Source organism: Myxine glutinosa, chromosome 3 (assembly GCF_964187855.1).
Source record: "Myxine glutinosa chromosome 3, kmMyxGlut1.1, whole genome shotgun sequence".
Lineage (NCBI taxonomy): Eukaryota > Metazoa > Chordata > Myxini > Myxiniformes > Myxinidae > Myxine > Myxine glutinosa.
In genome coordinates, this window is record NC_136263.1 from 63,822,635 (window position 1) to 63,845,609 (window position 22,975).

At 45.4% G+C, this 22,975-nt stretch overlaps 1 protein-coding gene across 1 annotated transcript in view; it reads right to left on the reverse strand.

The window, feature by feature from the left end:
* Positions 1-22,975, reverse strand: part of CEP162 (centrosomal protein 162) — a 79,349-nt gene that overhangs the window by 47,972 nt on the left and 8,402 nt on the right. Inside the window, exons 5-7 of the mRNA XM_068110668.2 lie at positions 21,677-21,738; positions 12,271-12,404; positions 11,868-11,898 (exon numbers count right to left, since the gene is read on the reverse strand). Coding sequence (XP_067966769.2) covers positions 11,868-11,898; positions 12,271-12,404; positions 21,677-21,738 — 227 coding nt within the window. The remainder of the gene's footprint in view (positions 1-11,867; positions 11,899-12,270; positions 12,405-21,676; positions 21,739-22,975) is intronic.

Sequence of the window (22,975 nt, forward strand, 5' to 3'; positions counted from 1 at the left end):
TACATGGCGGCGGCCATATTGGATTTTCACGTAGCGACCCAATTTTAAATAGCTTTCTTCCTTATGCCGAGATACACCCACACTCCAGATTAGAAGTTGGTACTTCGCTTATTTTTCCAAGATATTCCGCTCACAAGGTTCAGATATACATGGCGTCAGACATACATGGCGGTGGCCATCTTGGATTTTGACGTGGGTTGCACCCACACACCAAATTAGAATTCGGTCCTTCGCTTACGCATGCACGGATGCACGCACGGACGCACGCACACACGGACGAAGGGGAAAACCATAGTCCCCCTTTCGCTCAAGGGTGCGATGGGGGACAAAAAGCACCCAGGAATGGTTCAAGACAAAACGCTGGACTGTTCTGAAGTGGCCAGCAATGAGTCCAGATCTAAATCCCATTGAACACCTGTGGGAAGATCTGAAAGCAGCAGTTGGAAGATGGCACCCTTCAAATCTGGGAGAACTGGAGCAGTTTGCACAAGAAGAGTAAGCCAAAGTGCCAGTAGAGAGGTGTAGGAAGCTCATTCATGGCTATAGGAAGTGCTTGACTGCGGATATTTTGTCCAAAGGCCGTGCTACCAAATATTAAGTCTAGGCCTCTAGGGTGTCAATAATTTTGTCAATGCCATTTCTTTTTATTTTCTGATTTAAAAGGATATAAGGTCTGAATCAAAAACAAATTGACCTGTAATATTAACAGTGAAATAAATAATTGTGGAGACCAAATACTTTTGTTAATTTCAACATCTTTTTCGAGAAAATTGTGAGTTATTTGAAAAAAGTGCAAGGGTGCCAATATATATATTGTTACAGACGCGGCTTAGGTGTTATTTACCGAGCGGTTTGGTATGACCACGTCTGCACAGTTTACCCCGATTATACCCGACGTTGACCAGTCGCGCTACGCTAGATCAATTGACGAAAGGACACACGGCTGGGATTACAATGACACGACACCAAGGGTTATGGTTCTCAAAGGCCTCCGGAGAGGTTCTATTAAGGCGGAAGGTTAGATTACAGGGGCCAGAGAGACGGCACAGTAAGGTGGGCACTTAAACACTCTCTTATATTAATAGCCCCGACAGACGACAGATAAACAGGACAACAACTGACTCACACGGGGTTTGATGGCAAGGAAAGCGGGTAGCGATGGCTCCAGGTGCACCTGGGCTCAGGGCAGAATCGACCCGGTTCGGTCCGGTCCAAAGATGCGGGGAGGTATATTCAGCGCTGGGAGGTGGCGACTTCTCTCTCCAAGCTGGGGGCGCATCTGACTCTCACTTCCGGTGAGTCGCTCGTATACCCGGCGGGGAGTGACACGCCCACGGCTCGTTAGCTCCGCCCCAGATGGCATCAGCCCGTTGCTTCTCATTGGGTGCGGGGGTTACTGGCTCCGCCCTTGACGAGGGGCCGACAGGGAGCCCCTTCGTGGTAACCCCGTCGAGCACCTGGCCAATGGCGGCTAACCAAGCCGGACTGAGGACGCCCACTCCCCGCGCCGTCACCGCGCCACCCCCCTCTGCTGTTGTAGTTGTTGTAGTTGGCGCTTCTTCATGGGGAAGAGATGCGGGGAGGTATGGGGAGGTCCTAAACTCACTACTGGTGCCATATAATCACATTCTGGTGCAACGAAGAGTCAAGATTAATGGCAACGAGTCCTTAACTGACATAGACTAAGAATAACTAGCAAGATGTCCTATAGTTGTCTACGTGTGATGCGGTGGACCTGGGCACGACATTTAATGGGGGGATGAAGGGGAAGATCGGCTCTACTGGGTGTTGTTTACAGACAATGGGACTAGGGAATGGGGTAAGGGAGAGTTGGGGAGTATTGGGGAAATAGGGGCATATTTACAAGCGGATATGGAGGCCAAATTCCATACCCGCAACATTGCACCCTTCTCTACCCTCGGGGCGTCCCGACCCGATAAATTTTTACCTATTTTAGTGTGGCACTCCGATGTAGTTCCCTCTACTATTAACTCTACCCTGAGTGCGACAGTTTTACAGATATTCACAAATGAGTAAATATGTCCCCCTGCGACGTTGCACCCTTCTCCTCACAGAAACACACCCACAGGATAACCGAATCCGGAAAGAATTCTCAAACTAAACATACAGCCGGTAGGGAGCATTATTTACAAGACTACGCTGCTATTTACACTACGATCCAGGACCTGTTTTTGGAGGAACACATGCAGATGTTATGCATAGAGAGAGCACGCATGCTAGCATCGATACACCAACCCACGAGTGCTCTGTGGCCTACGGCCTTTAATAATGTGCAGAGCACCCCTTCCCAGCACCAAAAGCACCACCCCATCATGTACTGTCAGCACCATCCGGTGCACCACCATTGTTTGTTAAAATAAAAACGACAACCCCTAACCCTGCAGGTGTCTCTTGCTCTTCCTGTGGTGCACTTGGCCTTCTTTCCGCTTTCAAAAATAAAGAAAGGCGCCAACCGCGTCCATTTCTATATTGTGGCCTTCAGGGGGCCAACTGTTAGTGGTTCACCTTGTATGGCATAGGTGCCACGTTGACCCATAGGTCCATCCATGGGTGGTGCTTGGCCGCAAGAACTGCGGTCCATGGTGGGTGGCCACAAACATTGCGGTCCATATGGTGTATCGATCCCAGCAGCAAGCAGCGAAAGTGCAGGCCCACAACTGCGTCGCCAGCACCTCTCTCTCCTCTCTCTCTACCCCAAAGCCAGATCCTCGGAGGTGGGAGACAAAAGAAAAGACAAGTGAGTAAGGTGGTAAGGGCGCCAAAGTGCACGCAATATAAGATGATGCACACTGGGGGCACATGGGAACCAGGTGAGACAGGTACGTTCCTACCGTACGCTCCCCCCCCCCACCAGGTAACCTACATGGCCCCTCCCTTACCCCTTACTGTATCCACAAAACACAACACTACCCATAAACATCTACTTTACAAATCCACTAACATCCCTACTGTCTTCCCCGTTCCTCCCATAAACCAAATTCGTCTTCTCTCCCTCCTAGCCAATCAAATTTGCCATTTTCAAACTCAACATCATAATTTGCCATTACCAATTCATCATCAGTCCCTCCTAGGGAGGGAGAGATGGAATCACCCCAATGTCTCATCCACGTCGTGATGCGTCTCACAAATCCTCACAGCAATTCTCATTTCTGCAACACAGAACAAAGAAAACACAGGTGTGGAGTCATCATCATCACCTCAGGTAAGTGGCTGCGTATGGTGCGACAGGTTCATCAATCCTAACTATTTCCTAAATGACTTTAACAACTTTACATTACCCGGGGTCTTTCTCCGGCCAAACCATTGGCCCTCTTACACTATGGGTTCTAAAAACCAATTCCCATTGGCCAAACTGTGGTGCTTTTCAATTTGGGGTCTCACTCCCCCGATTCATCTCTCGGTGCCCTCGCACAATTTCTGGGCTGTGACGTGTAACTCTCCCAGCAGGTCTACCCACCTGCACACCTCCACCACTGCAGTTGCCTCCGAGCTTACCTGCTCCTTACCCTAACCTAACTACCTGGGGAAGGCCCTCTGGCACTCTCCCCACTCGGTGCCCTCTCTGGCACTGGGCCGCCCGATCCACACCCGGGATCCTCAGGCACCCACTCACAACTACCGGCTCCCAGAGCCCACCTGCGGCCTCACCTGGCCGACATCCTCACAGTGGTGGAGTGCCCAACCAACTACACACACTAACAGGCTACACGCCCAGCCATTTCCACAACACTAATGCACCCATCCACATACCATTCTACCACCCGCACCACAAATGCCAATATCCAACCACAATTTACCTGTACCCTCTACCTAACAGTTACACTACCCGCCCCGGGTATCCGTGAAAGGGGTCCACTCTTCCCCCATCCACACCTTCGCACCATGCACACCACTCCGTACCACTTACTCCAACTCTCTCCACACACCTGCACTTGCACACCTGTGCTCTCACTCTTGGTGCCGCCTGCACCCTTCTCTCCCCAAGCGCATTCGCGCTGATCCACAACACTCACTACTCATACACTGCTCCACACTGCTCCACACACCTGTCCAGTTGCACACCTGTGCAATCACACCTGTTCAATCACGCCTGTCCAGCTCTCACACAGCATCATCTCAGCTAACTACTCCCTTCTGAAACTTGCGCTTCCCAGTCGTCCCTTTAAACTATTGCGCTCCCACGTCATTATCATCCACACTAATCTACCTGCGTCCCCACTACAGGTATCAGTCACTAACTAACCTTAACGTCACCTAAGGTCATCTTCGCTAGATCCCTACACACCATAACCTAACCCACCCGGGCTAGTTTTCACTGCCATACACCCCATAAGCTATTGCGCATTTGCCCCACAGCTGGGAAGGGTGGCAGGGATGCCACTCTTACCCACCGGGCACATCGCTCACTACCAATTTTGCACATCAAATTTCAACAAATTAAAAATTTGCCAATCACTGCCCATCATCTGCCAATCACTACTGCCACTCCTTTGCCAATCATCCAATTTTGTTTTTCTCTAATTTTGGGGCCAAAACACTAACCTCATCACACAGTCTACTCACTAATGCCTCTCGGTGCGCCAATTTGCTTCTAAAGCTCGGCTGCGTACAGCCAAGCCATGAATGCGGGTTGTTTGGTGCCAGCGGCTGGACACGTCCCGCATTCGGTGCAGGGACGGGGGCTTACCCGGGCCGAGATCCCACGCACCCCCTTGGCGTGGAGCCATCCAATTGCCCGATCTCGACCTGCCGGCACGTCTCACCAAGAAGTGGTCGCCATGACGACCCTTTCTATCGGGCTGCCAGCTCCGCCTAGTGGAGCACGGACGCAGCCGTTCAAAGCGAGGCCCGGCACGCACCGAGGGCCCGATTCGGCTATAAGTCGTTCTAAACTCTACCCCGTCTAACGTCGATGCTTCACCTGCATGCTTACACCCCGCAGCCCGTTCCTTGCTCACACATCCAGCCGTCTCCATGCTCCTCGTACCTTTCCTTACACACCCAGGTACTCTCATTCCACTCACAGACTTGGTCACACACCTGACCACCGAACACTTTGGCACACATTCGTTGGTCGCACACCTCACCAACACACCTCTTCGCGCCCCTTCCTCGGTCACCTCCTCTGTGACAATCACAGGTGTGCTCTCACTCGCACACCCAACCACGTGCCTTACCACCAACTCCAGCGTGCATTCCCACTCACGCTCTACCATTCCAGGTGTGCATCCTTCCATCCCAGGTGTACATCCTCGCTCACCTGTCACAACCAACTCACTCTCCTTGTCACTCTCACTCCTTGGCACGCACTTTTTCCTCACACACCCCAGAGTCGGACTTCCTCGCACACCTCCTTTTTCGCACACCAGACCTGTCGCACACTTCACCAGTGGCCTCTCACGAACACCCGGGTCTATCTCGACCCCCAAGCTTCTTAAATCACCTGGCGCATCATACGCACGACCATATTGGTCACCACTTACACCGGGTCCTCTTCCTCTTCGCTTCTCCTCCATCACCTGCGAATCCCTCATCCGGTTAATGAGCACATCATCACGATCCAAACACAGACTTTGGACCAATTCTTTTATCTCCTCTTTTATCTCTTTCTTATCCTCTCTCCGTCGCTTCTTAATTTCGCTCACCCCTTCTTCCACTTCTTCTAATTTCTGCTTCACCTCTTTTATTCCCCGGTACGTCTCCTCAAGCTCGTCCTCCAAGGCTCCCTTGACCGTTTCCATGTGCGTCCTCACCTGCCGGTCCTTCGTCTCCATTACCTCTATCACCTCGTCCAACCTCGTTGTCAGTCCCTCACGTACCATCTGACATTCCCTCTTCGTCGCTATCAAGTCCTCTTTTAGTTCCTTCTGTGTCGCCTTTAACCCTCCTATTACCGCTGTGTTCTTCTTTACCTGGTCCGTTAGTTCTTTTTGTCCCTCCGTCAGCTGTTCCACCTCCTGCGTCAGGTCCTCTATGCCCCCTTGTAACTTTACAGTCCCCTTTCTCACCTCCTTCTCCATGCGCTCCTTACAGTGCCTCACCTCCTCGCGCACTCCTCCGACCTCCTCACTCACTCCTCTTCTGATCTCCTCTCCCATCACTTGCATCTCCTGCCCAGATGCCACCCTCATCTGCTCCATTTCCTCCCTGTGAGCATCCAGTTTGGTTTCTACCCCCATTCTGACCCCCTCTATCTGCTGCCCCATTTGTTTAACTTCCCTTTCCGCTTGGTCCCTCATGTCCCTCAATTTGCCTTCCATACTGTTTTCTAACCCCTCTAACCCTTTTTGCATTCCCTCTATCTGATTCCCCTGGGCAGCCATTCTATTTTCTACCCCCATTAACCCCTCCTGTATTTCCCCTAATCTATTGTCTAATCCCTCAAATTTGTTGTCTAGTCCCTCTATTCTACTCCCTAACCCTCCGATCTGGGCCCCCATCCTTTGTTCTAACCGTTGGCTATTGGCCCCCATGTCCTCCCTCAATTTCTCGCTATTGGACCCCATCCTTTGTTCTAACCGTTGGCTATTGGCCCCCATTTGGCCCTCCAATCGCTCACTATTAGCCCTCATTTGCTCACTATTCTGGGCCATAAGGGCCTTCATTTGTAGAAAAAAAAGGTTCAAATCCACCAGGGGCGCTGCCTCGGTCGCGGGCGTGGGCGCCGTGGCCAGCGAGGCGCCATTTTGCGCACCCGCCATGTCGGGCGTAACGACGCTAATTTGTGCGTCCGCTACCCTCGCTGCTTCGCTCTCCTCACGTCCCTCCATTTGGTCCTGGACCGACCCTGTCTCACTCTCCACTACCGGACCCCAGCCGACTTGGTCTGCCATAGCGCGACTTTCAAGATTCGGGTTTTTATTTCCGTATAACAAAATCAAATTTCGCTGTTATAATTTCGTCGAGCGCAGTAAACGCGCTCCGGATCAATTTCTCCCTCCCAAAATTTGGGCCTAACAAATTTAGTCCCAGGTCCGAATCCGACACTCCTGACACCAATTGTTACAGACGCGGCTTAGGTGTTATTTACCGAGCGGTTTGGTATGACCACGTCTGCACAGTTTACCCCGATTATACCCGACGTTGACCAGTCGCGCTACGCTAGATCAATTGACGAAAGGACACACGGCTGGGATTACAATGACACGACACCAAGGGTTACGGTTCTCAAAGGCCTCCGGAGAGGTTCTATTAAGGCGGAAGGTTAGATTACAGGGGCCAGAGAGACGGCACAGTAAGGTGGGCACTTAAACACTCTCTTATATTAATAGCCCCGACAGACGACAGATAAACAGGACAACAACTGACTCACATGGGGTTTGATGGCAAGGAAAGCGGGTAGCGATGGCTCCAGGTGCACCTGGGCTCAGGGCAGAATCGACCCGGTTCGGTCCGGTCCAAAGATGCGGGGAGGTATATTCAGCGCTGGGAGGTGGCGACTTCTCTCTCCAAGCTGGGGGCGCATCTGACTCTCACTTCCGGTGAGTCGCTCGTATACCCGGCGGGGAGTGACACGCCCACGGCTCGTTAGCTCCGCCCCAGATGGCATCAGCCCGTTGCTTCTCATTGGGTGCGGGGGTTACTGGCTCCGCCCTTGACGAGGGGCCGACAGGGAGCCCCTTCGTGGTAACCCCGTCGAGCACCTGGCCAATGGCGGCTAACCAAGCCGGACTGAGGACGCCCACTCCCCGCGCCGTCACCGCGCCACCCCCCTCTGCTGTTGTAGTTGTTGTAGTTGGCGCTTCTTCATGGGGAAGAGATGCGGGGAGGTATGGGGAGGTCCTAAACTCACTACTGGTGCCATATAATCACATTCTGGTGCAACGAAGAGTCAAGATTAATGGAAACGAGTCCTTAACTGACATAGACTAAGAATAACTAGCAAGATGTCCTATAGTTGTCTACGTGTGATGCGGTGGACCTGGGCACGACATTTAATGGGGGGATGAAGGGGAAGATCGGCTCTACTGGGTGTTGTTTACAGACAATGGGACTAGGGAATGGGGTAAGGGAGAGTTGGGGAGTATTGGGGAAATAGGGGCATATTTACAAGCGGATATGGAGGCCAAATTCCATACCCGCAACAATATGTATATATATATATATATATATATATATATATATATATATATATACACATTACACACACACTATATACATACTGTATATATGAAATATATGGAGCGTGACGAGCGCTCCATATACAGTCACGTGAAAAAGTAAGTACACCCCATGTAAAGTTTTGACTTTTTCAACATATTTCAACATACAGCTATTTGATCTTCATTTCAACAATATTGACAGATAAAGGTGATATAATATAACAAATATCATGAAACATTTACATTTTGTAGTCCATTGTATAATTTAAATAAACATAAATGCAAATTTTGCATGTGGAAAAAGCAAGTACACCCTTGGCTCCAATAGGTGGTATTGCCCCCTTTGGCAGAAACAACCTCAAGTAGGCGTTTCTTATAACTGTCTACCAGTCTCTGACATCGACTGGGAGAAATTTTTGCCCACTCCTCCATGTAGAATTCTTTCAGCTGTGCGATGTTTGAGGGGTTTCTTGCATGCACAGCTCGTTTCAAATCCCCCCACAACATCTCGATGGGATTTAGATCCGGGCTTTGACTTGGCCATTCCAGAACCCTCCATTTCTTTCTTTTCAGCCATTCCTTGATGGATTTACTGGTATGTTTAGGGTCATTGTCATGTTGCAAGGTGCACCTTCGGTTGAGCTTCAACTTTCCGACAGATGGCGTCACATTATCCTCAAGCACCCTCTGGTACAATGAAGAATTCATAGTGGATTCTATGATGGTGAGCTGCCCAGGCCCTGATGCAGCAAAGCTGCCCCAAACCATAATATTTCCACCACCATGCTTTACAGTTGGTATCAGGTTCTTGTGGTCAAATGCTGTCTTTGGTTTTCGCCAAACATGTCTTCTGTTACTGTGGCCAAATAGCTCTACCTTTGACTCATCTGTCCAGAGCACATTGTTCCAGAAGTGCTGGTCTTTGCCTCGGTGTTCATTGGCAAACTTTAGTCTTGCCCTGATGTTCTTTCTGGACAGCAAAGGTTTCCTCCTGGCACACCTCCCATACAGATCAAATTTGTGCAGCCTCTTTCTAATGGTAGACTCGTGCACTTTGACATCAACAGTGGCAAGAGCTACCTGTAGGTCCCGTGATGACATCCTGGGGTTCTTAGAGACTTCTTTCAGCATCTTGCGGTCTGCTCTCGGGCTGAACTTGCTGGGGCGGCCTGGCCTGAACAAGCTGGCAGTTGTTTGGAATCTTCTCCACTTGTAGATGATCTTCCGGACAGTCGAATGATTGATTTCAAATTGTTTGGAGATCTTTTTAAATCCCTTCCCAGACTCGTAGGCATCTATAACGTTCTTTCTGAAGGCCTCAGAGAGCTCTTTTGATCTAGGCATGGTGACGCCGCACACTTCAACAACAAAGAACAAACCAAACTAAATGTCTGAGGTTTAAATAAGACAGGTTCCTCCAAGATCCTCTCTAACGATGCTCTAATCATTTGCACCTGAGCTGGTGCACCTGATTCTAATTTTAGGTATTTGAAGTAGTGATAAATGTAGGGGTGTACAGTGGAACCTTGACTTACGAGTTTAATCCGTTCCGTGACCGAGCTCGTAACTCCAATTGCTCGTATCTCAAATCAAATTTCCCCATTGAAATGCATTGAAATGCTATTAATCCGTTCCAGCCCGCCAAAAACCACACCAATTTTTTTTTAAATATACAGTATATATAAAAATATCTCGCGCTTTATATTTCACCTGTATGCAGCATACAAGTTGGAAGGATGGCCTGGACTGGAGGTACGCACACTTGACTCTAAAGTCTAAACTGTCCAGCCTGGGTTTGAATCCCGACCTAGCTATAACCTGTCATGGGTGAATCGCAGGCAGGGTGATTCATCAATGTGTGTACCGCTAAACTGGGCGCCCCGTTTGCGTCCCATTAGTTGTTGGATGTTAAGGATCTCACCGTGTTTTCCACAAAGAGAAGGCGAGCTATCGCCGGCACTCTGAACAAGTTGTGGCCTGGCATGCTCTTCTCCTCTGCTGTTATATACGTCCTCCTCGGCACCTCGCTCATGTTTTTCGACGATTGCGTGTTTTATATCCAAGCACATTATCCTCTTCTTCTTCTCAGTACCGTGTTTTCCACAAAGAGAAGGCGAGCTATCGCCGGCACTCTGAACAAGTTGTGGCCTGGCATGCTCTTCTCCTCTGCTGTTATATACGTCCTCCTCGGCACCTCGCTCATGTTTTTCGACGATTGCGTGTTTTATATCCAAGCACATTATCCTCTTCTTCTTCTCAGTACCGTGTTTTCCACAAAGAGAAGGCGAGCTATCGCCGGCACTCTGAACAAGTTGACGGCAGAGATACTGTACTTTCCCGGCAAGATAACCACGTGTCGCACGATCTCTTGTCATGGTCCACAAGATTATCACAGAGAGGTGCAGCTTCCAGCGTTTCGAGATCTGATCCAGGCCTATCCAACGAGACCGGTCCCAGCGTTCTAGGCCCGGTGGTTGTCTCAGACGGACCCGACAACGGCAGTGTTCGTTTTAACTCGATTCGATTCGAGCGCCGACGTGCCGGCGAACAAAACCGGTCATATCTTTTGAACGCGTGGCTCGATTTTTACAAAATAAACTTTTTCTTGAAGGTCTGAACCGTGCGCTCAAAACGATACCGAGTTTGACCCTGAGAGAGCCGTTTTGCGCCGGAGATACTGTACGTGCACGGCAAGATAACCACGTGACCGGGTGGCGAAAGCTCGTAACTCGGATCTCGGCTCGCATCTCAAAGCAATAAACTGCCAGAGTGACGGCTCGTATCTCGAAAAACTCGTAAGTTGGGGCACTCGTAAGTCGAGGTTCCACTGTACTTACTTTTTCCACACGCGAAATTTGCATTTATGTTTATTTAAATTATACAATGGACTACAAAATGTAAATGTTTCATGATATTTGTTATATTATATCACCTTTATCTATCAATATTGTTGAAATGAAGATCAAATAGCTGTATGTTGAAATATGTTGAAAAAGTCAAAACTTTACATGGGGTGTACTTACTTTTTCACGTGACTGTATTTAATCTATTCTGCCCAATTGCATGAACTTGCTGGTTTCTGTGGTTTCATTGGTGGGAACAAATATGTGTGTGGCAGCAGGTACGTGTTTGTTTCTTGTGAATTATGTGGTGATTGCCAAGTGAGACATAATTAGTGGCTGATGGTCTCCCTTGATGTCAGGAAGTACCATTTCCACATATACACTGTATATGTACATTCAAGGTAAAGTCTGTTCATGCCACAGAAACGATTTTTATTCAAACGCACCACTGCTGGTAATAAAATGCGTTCTGAACTCAGCACTTTATTCTCACCTCAGCTTTCATCTCATCGTGAATTGACCAGCGTGCAAATAAGCCAATGGAAGAGAGGTCCAGGAGGCTTGTGTTCAAAGCTCACTAGTGAGAGCACTAGCCATTTCATTAACTGATCCGAAAGGACCACAAACCGAAAGGACCAGACAAAACATAACCTCTGCCAAACTTTATCCTGAAAAACTTGGGCCAAAAACCTCCCCGACCAACCCCTCCCCAAAATAATTGTGGCCATTAAAGAAAGAGGAAGAATGTTTATCGGCAATTCACCTCTTCCTATTCCTAATGCAGTCATTGCATAAGTATAGCTCAGTAGTGGAAAAAAATACAATGTGTAATGATGTGTGGCACCTCCTGATATCACACGTTTTGATTTTCATCATCGGGAAATCACGTGAGGCCAATTACCTTCCTCCAGCAGACTTGTTTTGGGTGCATTCTGGAAGAAAACGAAGCACTTCTATTGTTGTGCAATACCTGAAGGTTACGGGGTAAGCGCCATAGTTATTATCACATTCTAAGCCATCATGTACTGCAAATGATTCAAATGAAACAGCAATTGTCTGTTTTTAAAACGAACAACATGCTAATTACTGACATAGTACAGGGAATTGAACAACCTCACCCCATGAATAATTAAATATTTCTCCTTGTATACAAATGCAACAACAATTTTTTGTTTACTGATAATTCACATGGAACTTGTGCAAAACATATCTGGTCGGGACGGTATTGGCATCACCAAACAAGTGGAACTGAGAATTTAAAGATATAAATTTAGCACGTCTCAATCTCTGATAGGAAGCCTCACCTTCGGTGCACCTTCAGCTATTGTTGGTTCAGAGTGCTCTTGCTGTGAGATGGTCCTTTCCAAAGAGCCTGAGCCCGGCTCGTCAGGCCCTCCTCGAATGCTGCCATGATCCACTTTGTCCTGACTCTCCTCATCTTCGTTTGTTTTGGAAGTGGTGGAACAGAAACAACAATGTTTCAATCTTCTGTTAAGCAATCTTTGATCATCCTACTCTTAATACCAATACAAATTTATATTATGGACACTATGCTTCAAAAGGCTACATACAGTTGTGGCCAAAAATATTGGCACCCTTGCACTTTTTTCAAATAACCCAACATTTTCTCTAAAAATAAGTTCAAATTGACAATATGGACTTAGAGCCTTGAGATTGTCCATGCTTGGCTACAATCTTGTGTCTGACATCCTCAGACAATTCTCTGGTTTTCTTTCTTTCTCCATGCTCATTGTGGTGCACACAGTGACACAAAACAGCAGAATGACTCCTTTTCTCTTTTCAAACTGGTTGAATGAGTGATTTTTATATTGCAGGCACCTGCAACTCACCACAGGTGAATTCCAAAGTAAAGGAGAATCATCTGCTTGAAATCTAATTATTTCTAACAACTTCTAAAAGGTGCCAATAATATTGTCCGGGCCATTTTAGGACTTATGTGTGGAATGAGCTAAGATTTAGTAATGTTTTCAACTTTTTTTGTTTTGTTCCACTGCAAACCAAAAAAATACATATGTGGATACCAAAATATTTTTAATTTCCACAATTTTCTGGAAGAAATGGTGCAGTAATTGAAAAAAGTGCAAAGGTGCCAATATTTTTGCCCACGACTGTATATCAAGCAAACTGTTTCAAATGTAGTACCTCACCACCAATAGAGCATTTAATTTTCATCAGATGTGGCAGCTTTCTGGCTCGATGACATAGGATGCCATTTGCATTTTTGCCGCCTTCACCCCTACCCTGTGCGGGCATAGGCAACTTGCTAGTGAGCTTAAAACGTTTATACAAAAGACTAATTGGATTGCTCAATCTGATAAAGCACCAACTTTAGAACCAACAAGTACAGATACATTCAAAGTACACCGCCCCCATGCCAAATAAATAAATATCCTCCAGCGTGGCATTGCCGGGGCGCCTTAGGCTCATAGCTCATAGGGACTGTATTGGGAGGGAGAGGTGTACACAATAATTGATCGATTAATTGCATAATTAAAATCAATAAACAGTGTTCATAAAATACTTTCTTAACAAGCGTTACGCCTACGTCCCCCGTCGGGGAAGTGATGTGAGTTGACAAAGTGGAACACGCAGAAAACATGCTATGATATGATATTTCGCTCACAAGGTTCAGACATACATGGAGGCGGCCATCTTGGATTTTGACGTGGCGACCCAATTTTCAATAGCGTTCTTCCTTATGGTGAGATACACCTACAAACCAAATTAGAAGTTGGTACTTCGCTTATGTTTCAAGATATTCATCTCACAAGGTTCAGACATACATGGCGGCGGCCATCTTGGATTTTGACGTGGCGACCCAATTTTAAACAGCGTTCTTGCTTGTGCCGAGATAAACCCACACACCAGATTAGAAGTTGGTACTTCGCTTATTTTTCAAGATATTTCGCTCACAAGGTTCAGACATATATATGGTGGCGGCCATCTTGGATTTTGACGTGGCGACCCAATTTTCAATAGCGTTCTTCCTTATGCCGAGATACACCCACACAGCAAATTAGAAGTTGGTACTTCGCTTATTTTTCAAGATATTCATCTCACAAGGTTCAGACATACATGGCGGCGACCATCTTGGATTTTGACGTGGCAACCCAATTTTCAATAGCGTTCTTCCTTATGCCTAGATACACCCACACACCAGATTAGAAGTTGGTACTTCGCTTATTTTTCAAGATATGCAGGTTACAAGGTTCAGACATACATGGCATCAGAGATACATGGCGGCGGCCATCTTGGATTTTGACGTGGGTTGCACCCACACACCAAATTTGAATGCGGTCCTTCGCTTACGCACGCATGCACACACGCATGCCCGCATGCACGGACGGACGGACGGAGGGGAAAGCCATAGTCCCCCTTTCGCTCCGCTGTGCGACGGAGGACAATTAATTGGCTAATATTAATAGCATACCTAAACCACCAGTGCTTCATCCAAAGCTGTAACTTTTTGAAAATTAATTCAATGTCATTAATCAAAAAAATAAAATTAAATTGATTAATCAATGAATAATTAATTGATTAATCAATAAATCAAAAATATCCTTTATAGCCACATCACTTGGTCACTGTCATGTCCAAATATCAGCTTCCTAGCTCAAAAGGTGCCTAATATATTGCCCAGATGTGAAAGAAAATAAATAAATGATTAATAATTAAAATAATAAATAATAATCATAAAAGAATTAAATAATTAATCAATTGGCTAATAGAATACCTAAACCACCACCGTTTCATCCACACCTGTAACTTAAAAAAATAATAATTAAGTCATTAATCGAAAATTAAATAATTAATCAATTAATTGATTAATCAATAAATCAAAAATAGCCTTTAGAGCCAAATCACTTGGTCATTGTCATGTCCAAATATCAGCTTCCTAGCTCAATACTTTTGTGCTCAATAGTGCTCAATCCGCACTATCAACTTCCGTAAGCGAAACGCTCTTTCACCTACCTCATTCTCATCCACCCTCTCTGAAAAAATGTCCACTTCTCCCTTCATTGACCTCCACACCCCTTCCGACCTCACTGACTACTACAACCACACTCTCTCCTCCTGCCTTGACCAGCTTGCGCCTGTAAAAACCAAAACAGTTTCTTTCACCCATTCTGCTCCCTGGTTTACCCCTGAACTCCGCCTGATGAAAACTCGTGCTCGCCAACTTGAAAGACTCCGCAATAAAACAGGTCTCACAGTTCACTCCCAAGCCTACAAGGACCCCCTACAACACTACAAAGATGCCCTCTCCCACGCCCGCTCCGCCTACTACTCTCAAATTATCCACTCTGGCTCCGGAAACCCAAAAGCACTCTTCTCGACAATAAACAAACTCCTCCGCCCCCTGGACACCACCACCCAGTCATTCACAGCAGACAACTGCATCTCCTTCCTTTCTTTCTTCCAACGCAAAATTGACAACATCTACAACAGCTTGACCACTGCCGCACCCGCTCCCCCTCCAACCACCTGCCCCCCCTTATCCTGCCTTCCCCTGTCTCAATTCTCCCCGGTCTCCCCTACTGACCTCTCTGAACTCCTCATAGGAATGAAAACTGCCACCTGCACTCTTGACCCCATCCCCTCCAGCTTTGTCAAGGCCTCCCTCCCTACTCTCTCTCCACTTATCATTGCAACAATAAACTCCTCCCTGTCTACAGGCATCGTCCCACCATCCCTCAAAATTGCTGCTGTTACCCCCATTCTAAAAAAACCTGGTCTAAACCCTGACACCCTAAATAACTTCAGACCCATCTCCAACCTACCCTTTCTGTCAAAAGTTTTGGAACGCGCTGTAGCCGCTCAACTCAAACATCACCTCTCTGCCAATAACCTGGATGAAACATTCCAATCCGGATTCCGCTCCAACCACAGTACTGAAACTGCTCTCCTCAAAATCACCAACGACCATCTCCTCTCCTCTGACGCTGGCAACCTCAACATTCTCGTCCTCCTCGACCTCAGCGCTGCCTTTGACACCATCGATCACACCATCCTCCTCACCCGACTTGAATCCACCTTTAACGTTACCGGCACTGCCCTCTCTTGGATTAAATCATACCTCTCTGACAGACGCCAGTTCATCTCCATCAATAACTGCAAATCCCCCACTGCTCCCCTCCCCCAAGGTGTCCCCCAAGGTTCAGTTCTTGGCCCCCTCCTCTTCATCCTTTACCTGTCCCCCCTCGGTCACTTAATCCGCCGTCATGGTCTCCAATTCCACTGCTTCGCCGATGACATCCAGCTTTTCATCTCCACCAAGTCCGTCTCCACCGACACCCACTCTATCCTGACAAACTGCATCTCTGAAATAAAATCCTGGCTTCAAATCAACTTCCTCAAACTTAACTGTGATAAATCTGAAATAATCATCATTGGCCCAAAAACGCTCACAAAATCCACCCATAACTTTGCCCTCAACATCGACGGTATCCCAGTATCCACCTCCCCTCTCATCCGGAATCTTGGCGTCATCTTTGACCAAACCCTCTCCTTCGACAAATACACTAAACAGATCACAAAGACAGCCTTCTTTCACCTGAAAAACATCGCCCGTCTCCGCTCATCCCTCTCCTCCACGGCTGCAGATACCCTCATCCACGCCTTCATCACCTCCCGTCTGGACTACTGCAATAGCCTCCTCTATGGTTCACCCTCAACAATCACCAATAAACTCCAATACATTCAGAACTCCGCTGCCCGTCTACTCACCCATTCCCGGACCCGTGACCACATCACCCCCGTCCTTTACAAGCTTCACTGGCTCCCCATCTCCCAGAGAATCCAGTACAAAAGCCTCCTCTTGACCTACAAAGCCCTCCATAACCTGGCCCCATCCTACCTGGCTGACCTCCTCTCCAGACACACTCCCACCCGCAACCTCCGCTCTGCTGGTACCAACCTCCTGACCGCCCCCCCCCCCCCCCCCATGCAGACCAAATTCAGATCCTGGGGGGACAGGGCCTTCTCCATCGCTGCTCCCACCCTCTGGAACTCACTACCTCACACCATCAGAGACTCCTCCTCACTCACCACATTCAAAACATCACTCAAGACCCACCTGTTCAGCATTGCATTCAACATTCAACCCACAGCATTTAACCCCTGACTATCACTTCTCCTTCTCCCTCCTTTTGCTTTAAATATTTCCCTATTGATTCTTGTCTTTTTGCAATTGTTGTTTTCATGTTTTGTTATGCATTATGTTTTGCACTCTGTCAAAGCGCCTTTGGGCTTCATGAAAAGCGCTATACAAAATAAATGAATTATTATTATTAATACAAAAGGTGCCTGAGATAATGCCCAGAAGAGAAAGGAAATAAATAAGCACTTAATTAATCACTAATAATTAAGTAACTAATCAATTAATTGATTAATCAAAAAACAAAAAAGATTGTTTTTGCCAAAGCACTTGCTCACTATTGTGCCGAAATTTCAGCTTCCTAGCTCAAAGGATGGCTGAGATGTCGCCCGGACAAACAAACCTACAAACAGACGTCATGCAGAGCACAATACTTGCAAACCCCCCCCCCCCCCCCCCAAGAAAAAAGGTTGTAATTGATCCAGCAAATTGTCCATTTCATCAAGATCAAAATTGATGATCTTGATCAAAGCTCGGGTCAATAGGATGAAAAGTGATGATTTTTAGATGAAAATTGATTATTTTAGAAGTTTGACCTAGAGTTGACCACATTGACCTTTTGACTTCAAAAGTAGTTGGATTCCCAATTCAGTGAGGCGCTATGCAAATGCTGTTACATTTTTAAGTCAATTGGATGAAAATTGATGATTTTTCAAATGAAAATTGATGATTTTGGCAGTTTGACGTTGAGTTGACCTTTGACCTTCAAAATAGTTCGTTTCCCAATTCAGTGAGGCACTATGCAAATGCTATTAAATTCTCAAGTCAATCGGATGAAAATTGATGACTTTTGGAAGGTTGCCTTTGAGTTGACCACATTGACCTTTTGACTTCAAAAGTAGTTGGTTTCCCAATTCAGTGAGGGGCTATGCAAATGCTATTAAATTTTCAAGTCAATCGGATGAAAATTGATGACTTTTGGAAGGTTGCCGTTGAGTTGACCTTTGACCTTTTGACCTCAAAATAGTTGGATTCCCAATTTAGTGACTCAATATACAAATGCTGTTCAATTTTCAAGTAAATCGGATTAAAAACGGCGATTTTAGAAATCTGTCCTCCAGATGACCTTTGACTTCGACATCAATACGCTTCTCAATTGTGACGGCCTCTACAGCTTGGTGAAGTTTCGTGAAGATCGGTTGAAAATTGTGACCTGTGGGCGACTGACATACAGACAGACAAACAAACAAACAGACAGAAGAACGCACAAGACCAACCAATATACTTGAAACGTCTTCGTTTTGCAAGTAACAAGAAAGAAACCGGAGTGAAAACTGAGTACTCCCTTTCAGCGTGCGTCATTGCCGGGCCCCCTTCGGTGCCCGGCAATGATGTCATGCAGCGCCTTGAGATGGTATAGGAAGGGAGCGGTGTCCAATAACAGATTCATTAAATCATCATAATGTTATCGAATTAAATTTCTGGTAGTATTAGGAAAATAAATTGTCAGTGAGATGAGGAACCATTTAGTAATGACAAGTCAGGAGACGACGATGGTTCACGAGCGAGCGGTATTCAATGACAAAGGACGGACTTTAACCGAAACAGGCCCGGACAGGCCAGGCCCGGAAATGTCAAAACGAAGGTTACTGACCTTGAAATGAGATAGAAAATAATGTATAATCAGTTATGAGGTTAGTTAGCTACACAATACCGAAAATTCGGTTTGATTCCGACAACTTTGAAAATTTGACCTTTGTTACCTTCAAAGGTCAAAGGTCGAAGATTCTGAAATGTGTTGGAAAACTTGTATTTCATGATGTATGCGATAATATAAGATCATGTACGACATTTCACCCTATCAGGAAGCGAACAATGTAATAAAACCATCAAAAATCGACTTTTCTACATTTCGTGACCTTGTGACCTTGACCTTGGGGCGAAAATTAAAAAAATCGAGTTCCATGGGGCTAGACACATGACATTGGCCTAACCAAATACCGAAACCCCTGTCAGATTCCACCAAACCCCTCGGAGAAGATGTAGCTTGAACTCGATTACCCCCTAAAAAGACATCTTTTTCGGGCGTGGCTCCGCCCACAATGGGCGCAATACGCCCCCTCTAGGCAGGGCACAACTGGATCATGATATCAACCTCCCACCCAAGTTTCATCAAGATCGGATGATATCATCGGGTAGTTATGCTGCGGACAGACAGACAGACAGACAGACACACACCCATGACGAATATAGTGGTCACTCTGTTTGATAACTCGTGAACCAAAAATCGGTGGCTTCAGGGAAAATACAATTATCGCTCAAAAGGCCATTGCGATGTTTATGAACAAAACACATCTCGGCTATCCTGCAATCCCAATCCTTGTACAAGTAATTATTACCTCTGCCACTGAAGGTGATGTTTTCACCCATATCTGTCACTAGGCCAAATTATTATTTTTTCTTGCAAGTATGCTCCAGTTTGTGTATGTGGTGTGTGTTTGTTACTTGGCAAAAAAAAAAATTTTTTTTGCAAGTATGTTGATCACTCTGGTTTGTGTTTGTTACATGGCCAAAAATTTTTTTTTGCAAGTATGTTGATCACTCCGGTTTGTGTGTTTGTGTGTGTGTTTGTTTGTTACTTGACAAAAAAATATACCCGTATATTTTTTTCCATGTATGTTGATCACTCCGGTTTGTGTGTGTGTTTGTTTGTGTGTGTGTGTGTGTGTGTGTGTGTGTGTGTGTGTGTGTGTGTGTGTGTGTGTGTGTGTGTGTGTGTGTGTGTGTGTGTGTGTGTTTGTCTGTCCGCTCACTTATACTTGCCTACAGGTCACAATTTGAAACCGATCTTCACGAAACTTCACCAAATGGTAGATTTCGTGGTCCGAAAGAATCCTATATATGTTTGGGGTCAAAAGGTCAACATAGGCCAAAGGTCAGCCACTTCTTTTCAGATTTCTAAAATCCTCAATTTTCATCCGATTGACTTGAAATTTGAATAGGATATACATATTGGCGAACAGAATTCAGCCACCAACTATTTTTGAGATCAGCATAGGCCAAAAGGTCAACAAAGGCCAAAGGTCAACAACCATTTCAAATTTCTAAAATCCTCAATTTTCATCCGATTGACTTGAAATTTGAATAGGATATACATATCGGCGAACTGAATTCAACCACCAACTATTTTTGAGATCAGCTTCGGCCAAAAGGTCAACATAGGCCAAAGGTCAACCACTTTTTTCGTATTTCTAAAATCCTCAATTTTAATCCGATTGACTTGAAATTTGAATAGGATATACATATCGGCGAACTGAATTCAACCACCAACTATTTTTGAGATCAGCTTAGGCCAAAAGGTCAACATAGGCCAAAGGTCAACCACTTTTTTCGTATTCCTAAAATCCTCAATTTTCATCCGATTGACTTGAAACTTGAATAGGATATACATATCGGTGAACTGAATTCAACCACCAACTATTTTTGAGATCAGCTTAGGCCAAAAGGTCAACATAGGCCAAAGGTCAACCACTTTTTTCGTATTCCTAAAATCCTCAATTTTCATCCGATTGACTTGAAACTTGAATAGGATATACATATCGGTGAACTGAATTCAACCACCAACTATGTTTGAGATCAGCATAGGCCAAAAGGTCAACATAGGCCAAAGGTCAACAACAATTTCAAATTTCCAAAATCCTCAATTTTCATCCGTTTCACTTGAAATTTGAAAATGATTTTCATATCAGCTTAGTGAAACCAACCACCAACTATTTTTGAGGTCAACATAGGCCAAAAGGTCAGCATAGGCCAAATTTCTAAAATTGCCAATTTTCATCCGATTAACTTAAACTTTGAAGACGATTTGCATATCAGGTCACTGAATTCAACCACTAATTATTTTTGAGGTCAAAATTATGCTCTACTGAGTGCCATTCTACTTTGTTCTGTTTTGCCAAGTGTCGCTCTATGAGTGATTTTTCATCTGTTTGTTTGTCTGTGAACAGGATATATCAAAAAACTGTGGATGGATTCGGACGAAACGTGGTGGAGAGGTTGCATATGTGACAAGGAATAAATGATTCAATTTTGGTGAAGATTCAAATCCGGATCTGGATCAGATAATTTTTTTAATGATTCTTCACCATTGAGTGATTGGGCTCAACCGATATATAGCACAATATCTCAAAACGTTATAGACGGATTTGGATGAAACTTGGTGGACCGTTGCGTGTGTGACAAGGACGAATTGATTAGATTTTGGTGAAGATCTGAATATGGATTCGGATATGATAATTATTTAATTTTCAAGTGATTCTTCACCATTGAGAGATCGGGCGAAAAGCGATATATAACATGATATTAAAAAAGTTATGGACGAGTTATGACTAAACTTGGTGGACGAGTTTGTTAGGTGACAAGAACAAGCTGATTAGATTTTGGTTCAGGTCTGAATCGAGATCCGGCCTATCTGTGGGATACAAATGTAAACTGTTCAACCTGGCGGAGGTATGCGCCCTTCTAGTTAGGAAATGTTTTTTTCTCATTATTTGGGATTTTAGAGAATAAAACAATCCCATTTATTTCTGTACCTGATGCACTTTGTTCGTTCATACGTTGCTCTTCATTTTCTCTGAACTCTTCTCCTGTTCCACTGTAAGTCACAACAGAAAGCTTATCTTGTGCATCAATTCATTAAACACCATGCACTCTTAATCACTGATGACAATTCTGACCATGATGCAATAAAACTGTAATTCTTGGAATCTCCATAAAACTGTAAAAAAAAAAAATAAACAGAACGCGGCAACAAATTATTATTCAATTATTTCATCGACGTTCTCTTTTTCTGTAAATAAATGGCTTCATTAGCTCTCATCCTGTTCGTCGAATGATAATATCAGCGTCCTCCATGTTCAATTAAGAAACAGAATATTCTTCACTCTTCGATTGAAGGTCATAAGGCCAAAGGGCCAAAGCTTTATCACATTTGAAATAAGTCACTTTAAAGGTTTATCACCACCTGTCCGTGTGTCACTGCGCAAGTACATTTCCCAGCATGCTCCAAGCTGCAGCGTTTTCCAACAGATGTTTCACGAACACTTGAACAACATACCACTCAGGTGGAGGTTTCACATGGATTTTCATTGCTTATTTGTGGCTACACATGATATTTTGATGCAATGGACTTTTCTCACTTAACACAAACAGAGCAGAGTGTGTTGAATCTCCCCCTCCCCTTCAGCTGTGCAAGCTTTACACAATTTATTAACCTCGCCTGAGGAGAGGGTATTGCATTTGAATCAGTTTGTTTGCCTGTCTGTGTGTATGTTTGTTTGTTTCTCCGCACAGAATAAATATGATTTTCTCTGCAACCGTTGGTCCGATTGACAGGAAATTTTCACCATAGGTGCAACTCCAGCTGTAGAATTTTTTAAATGATAATTATGACGTCATAGGTCATGTGTCATGGCGCCATTTTGGAAAAACCGAAAAACTTTGCACCTCGATACTACCGTATCTTCCTTCAAGTTCGAACTCCGAGTAGTTAAAACGGTGACTATTTCCGGGTTCAAGACGTGCTTTGGGGAGCACACTTTAATGGTGTGCAGACTTTAATGTAAATGCTATGTTCCTGGTCCATGTTTGTGGTTTGGTCCCACTCTTGCAGGGAAAATGGCCTTAAAATGCCTGTTGTTGTTGTTTTGTGAATGACCATATGCCCTTCCCGCTCGGATGGATCGACTGTGAACTCGTGAGAGCATGCATCGTGGCCTTGGCTTTACCAATCTATATCATTAAAACGCTTATTTCTGAAGTTTGTAATTAGAACTTCTCTCCAGCTATAGCTCCAGTCGTGCTAAGATATGTGTGATACTATGTAGTTATGA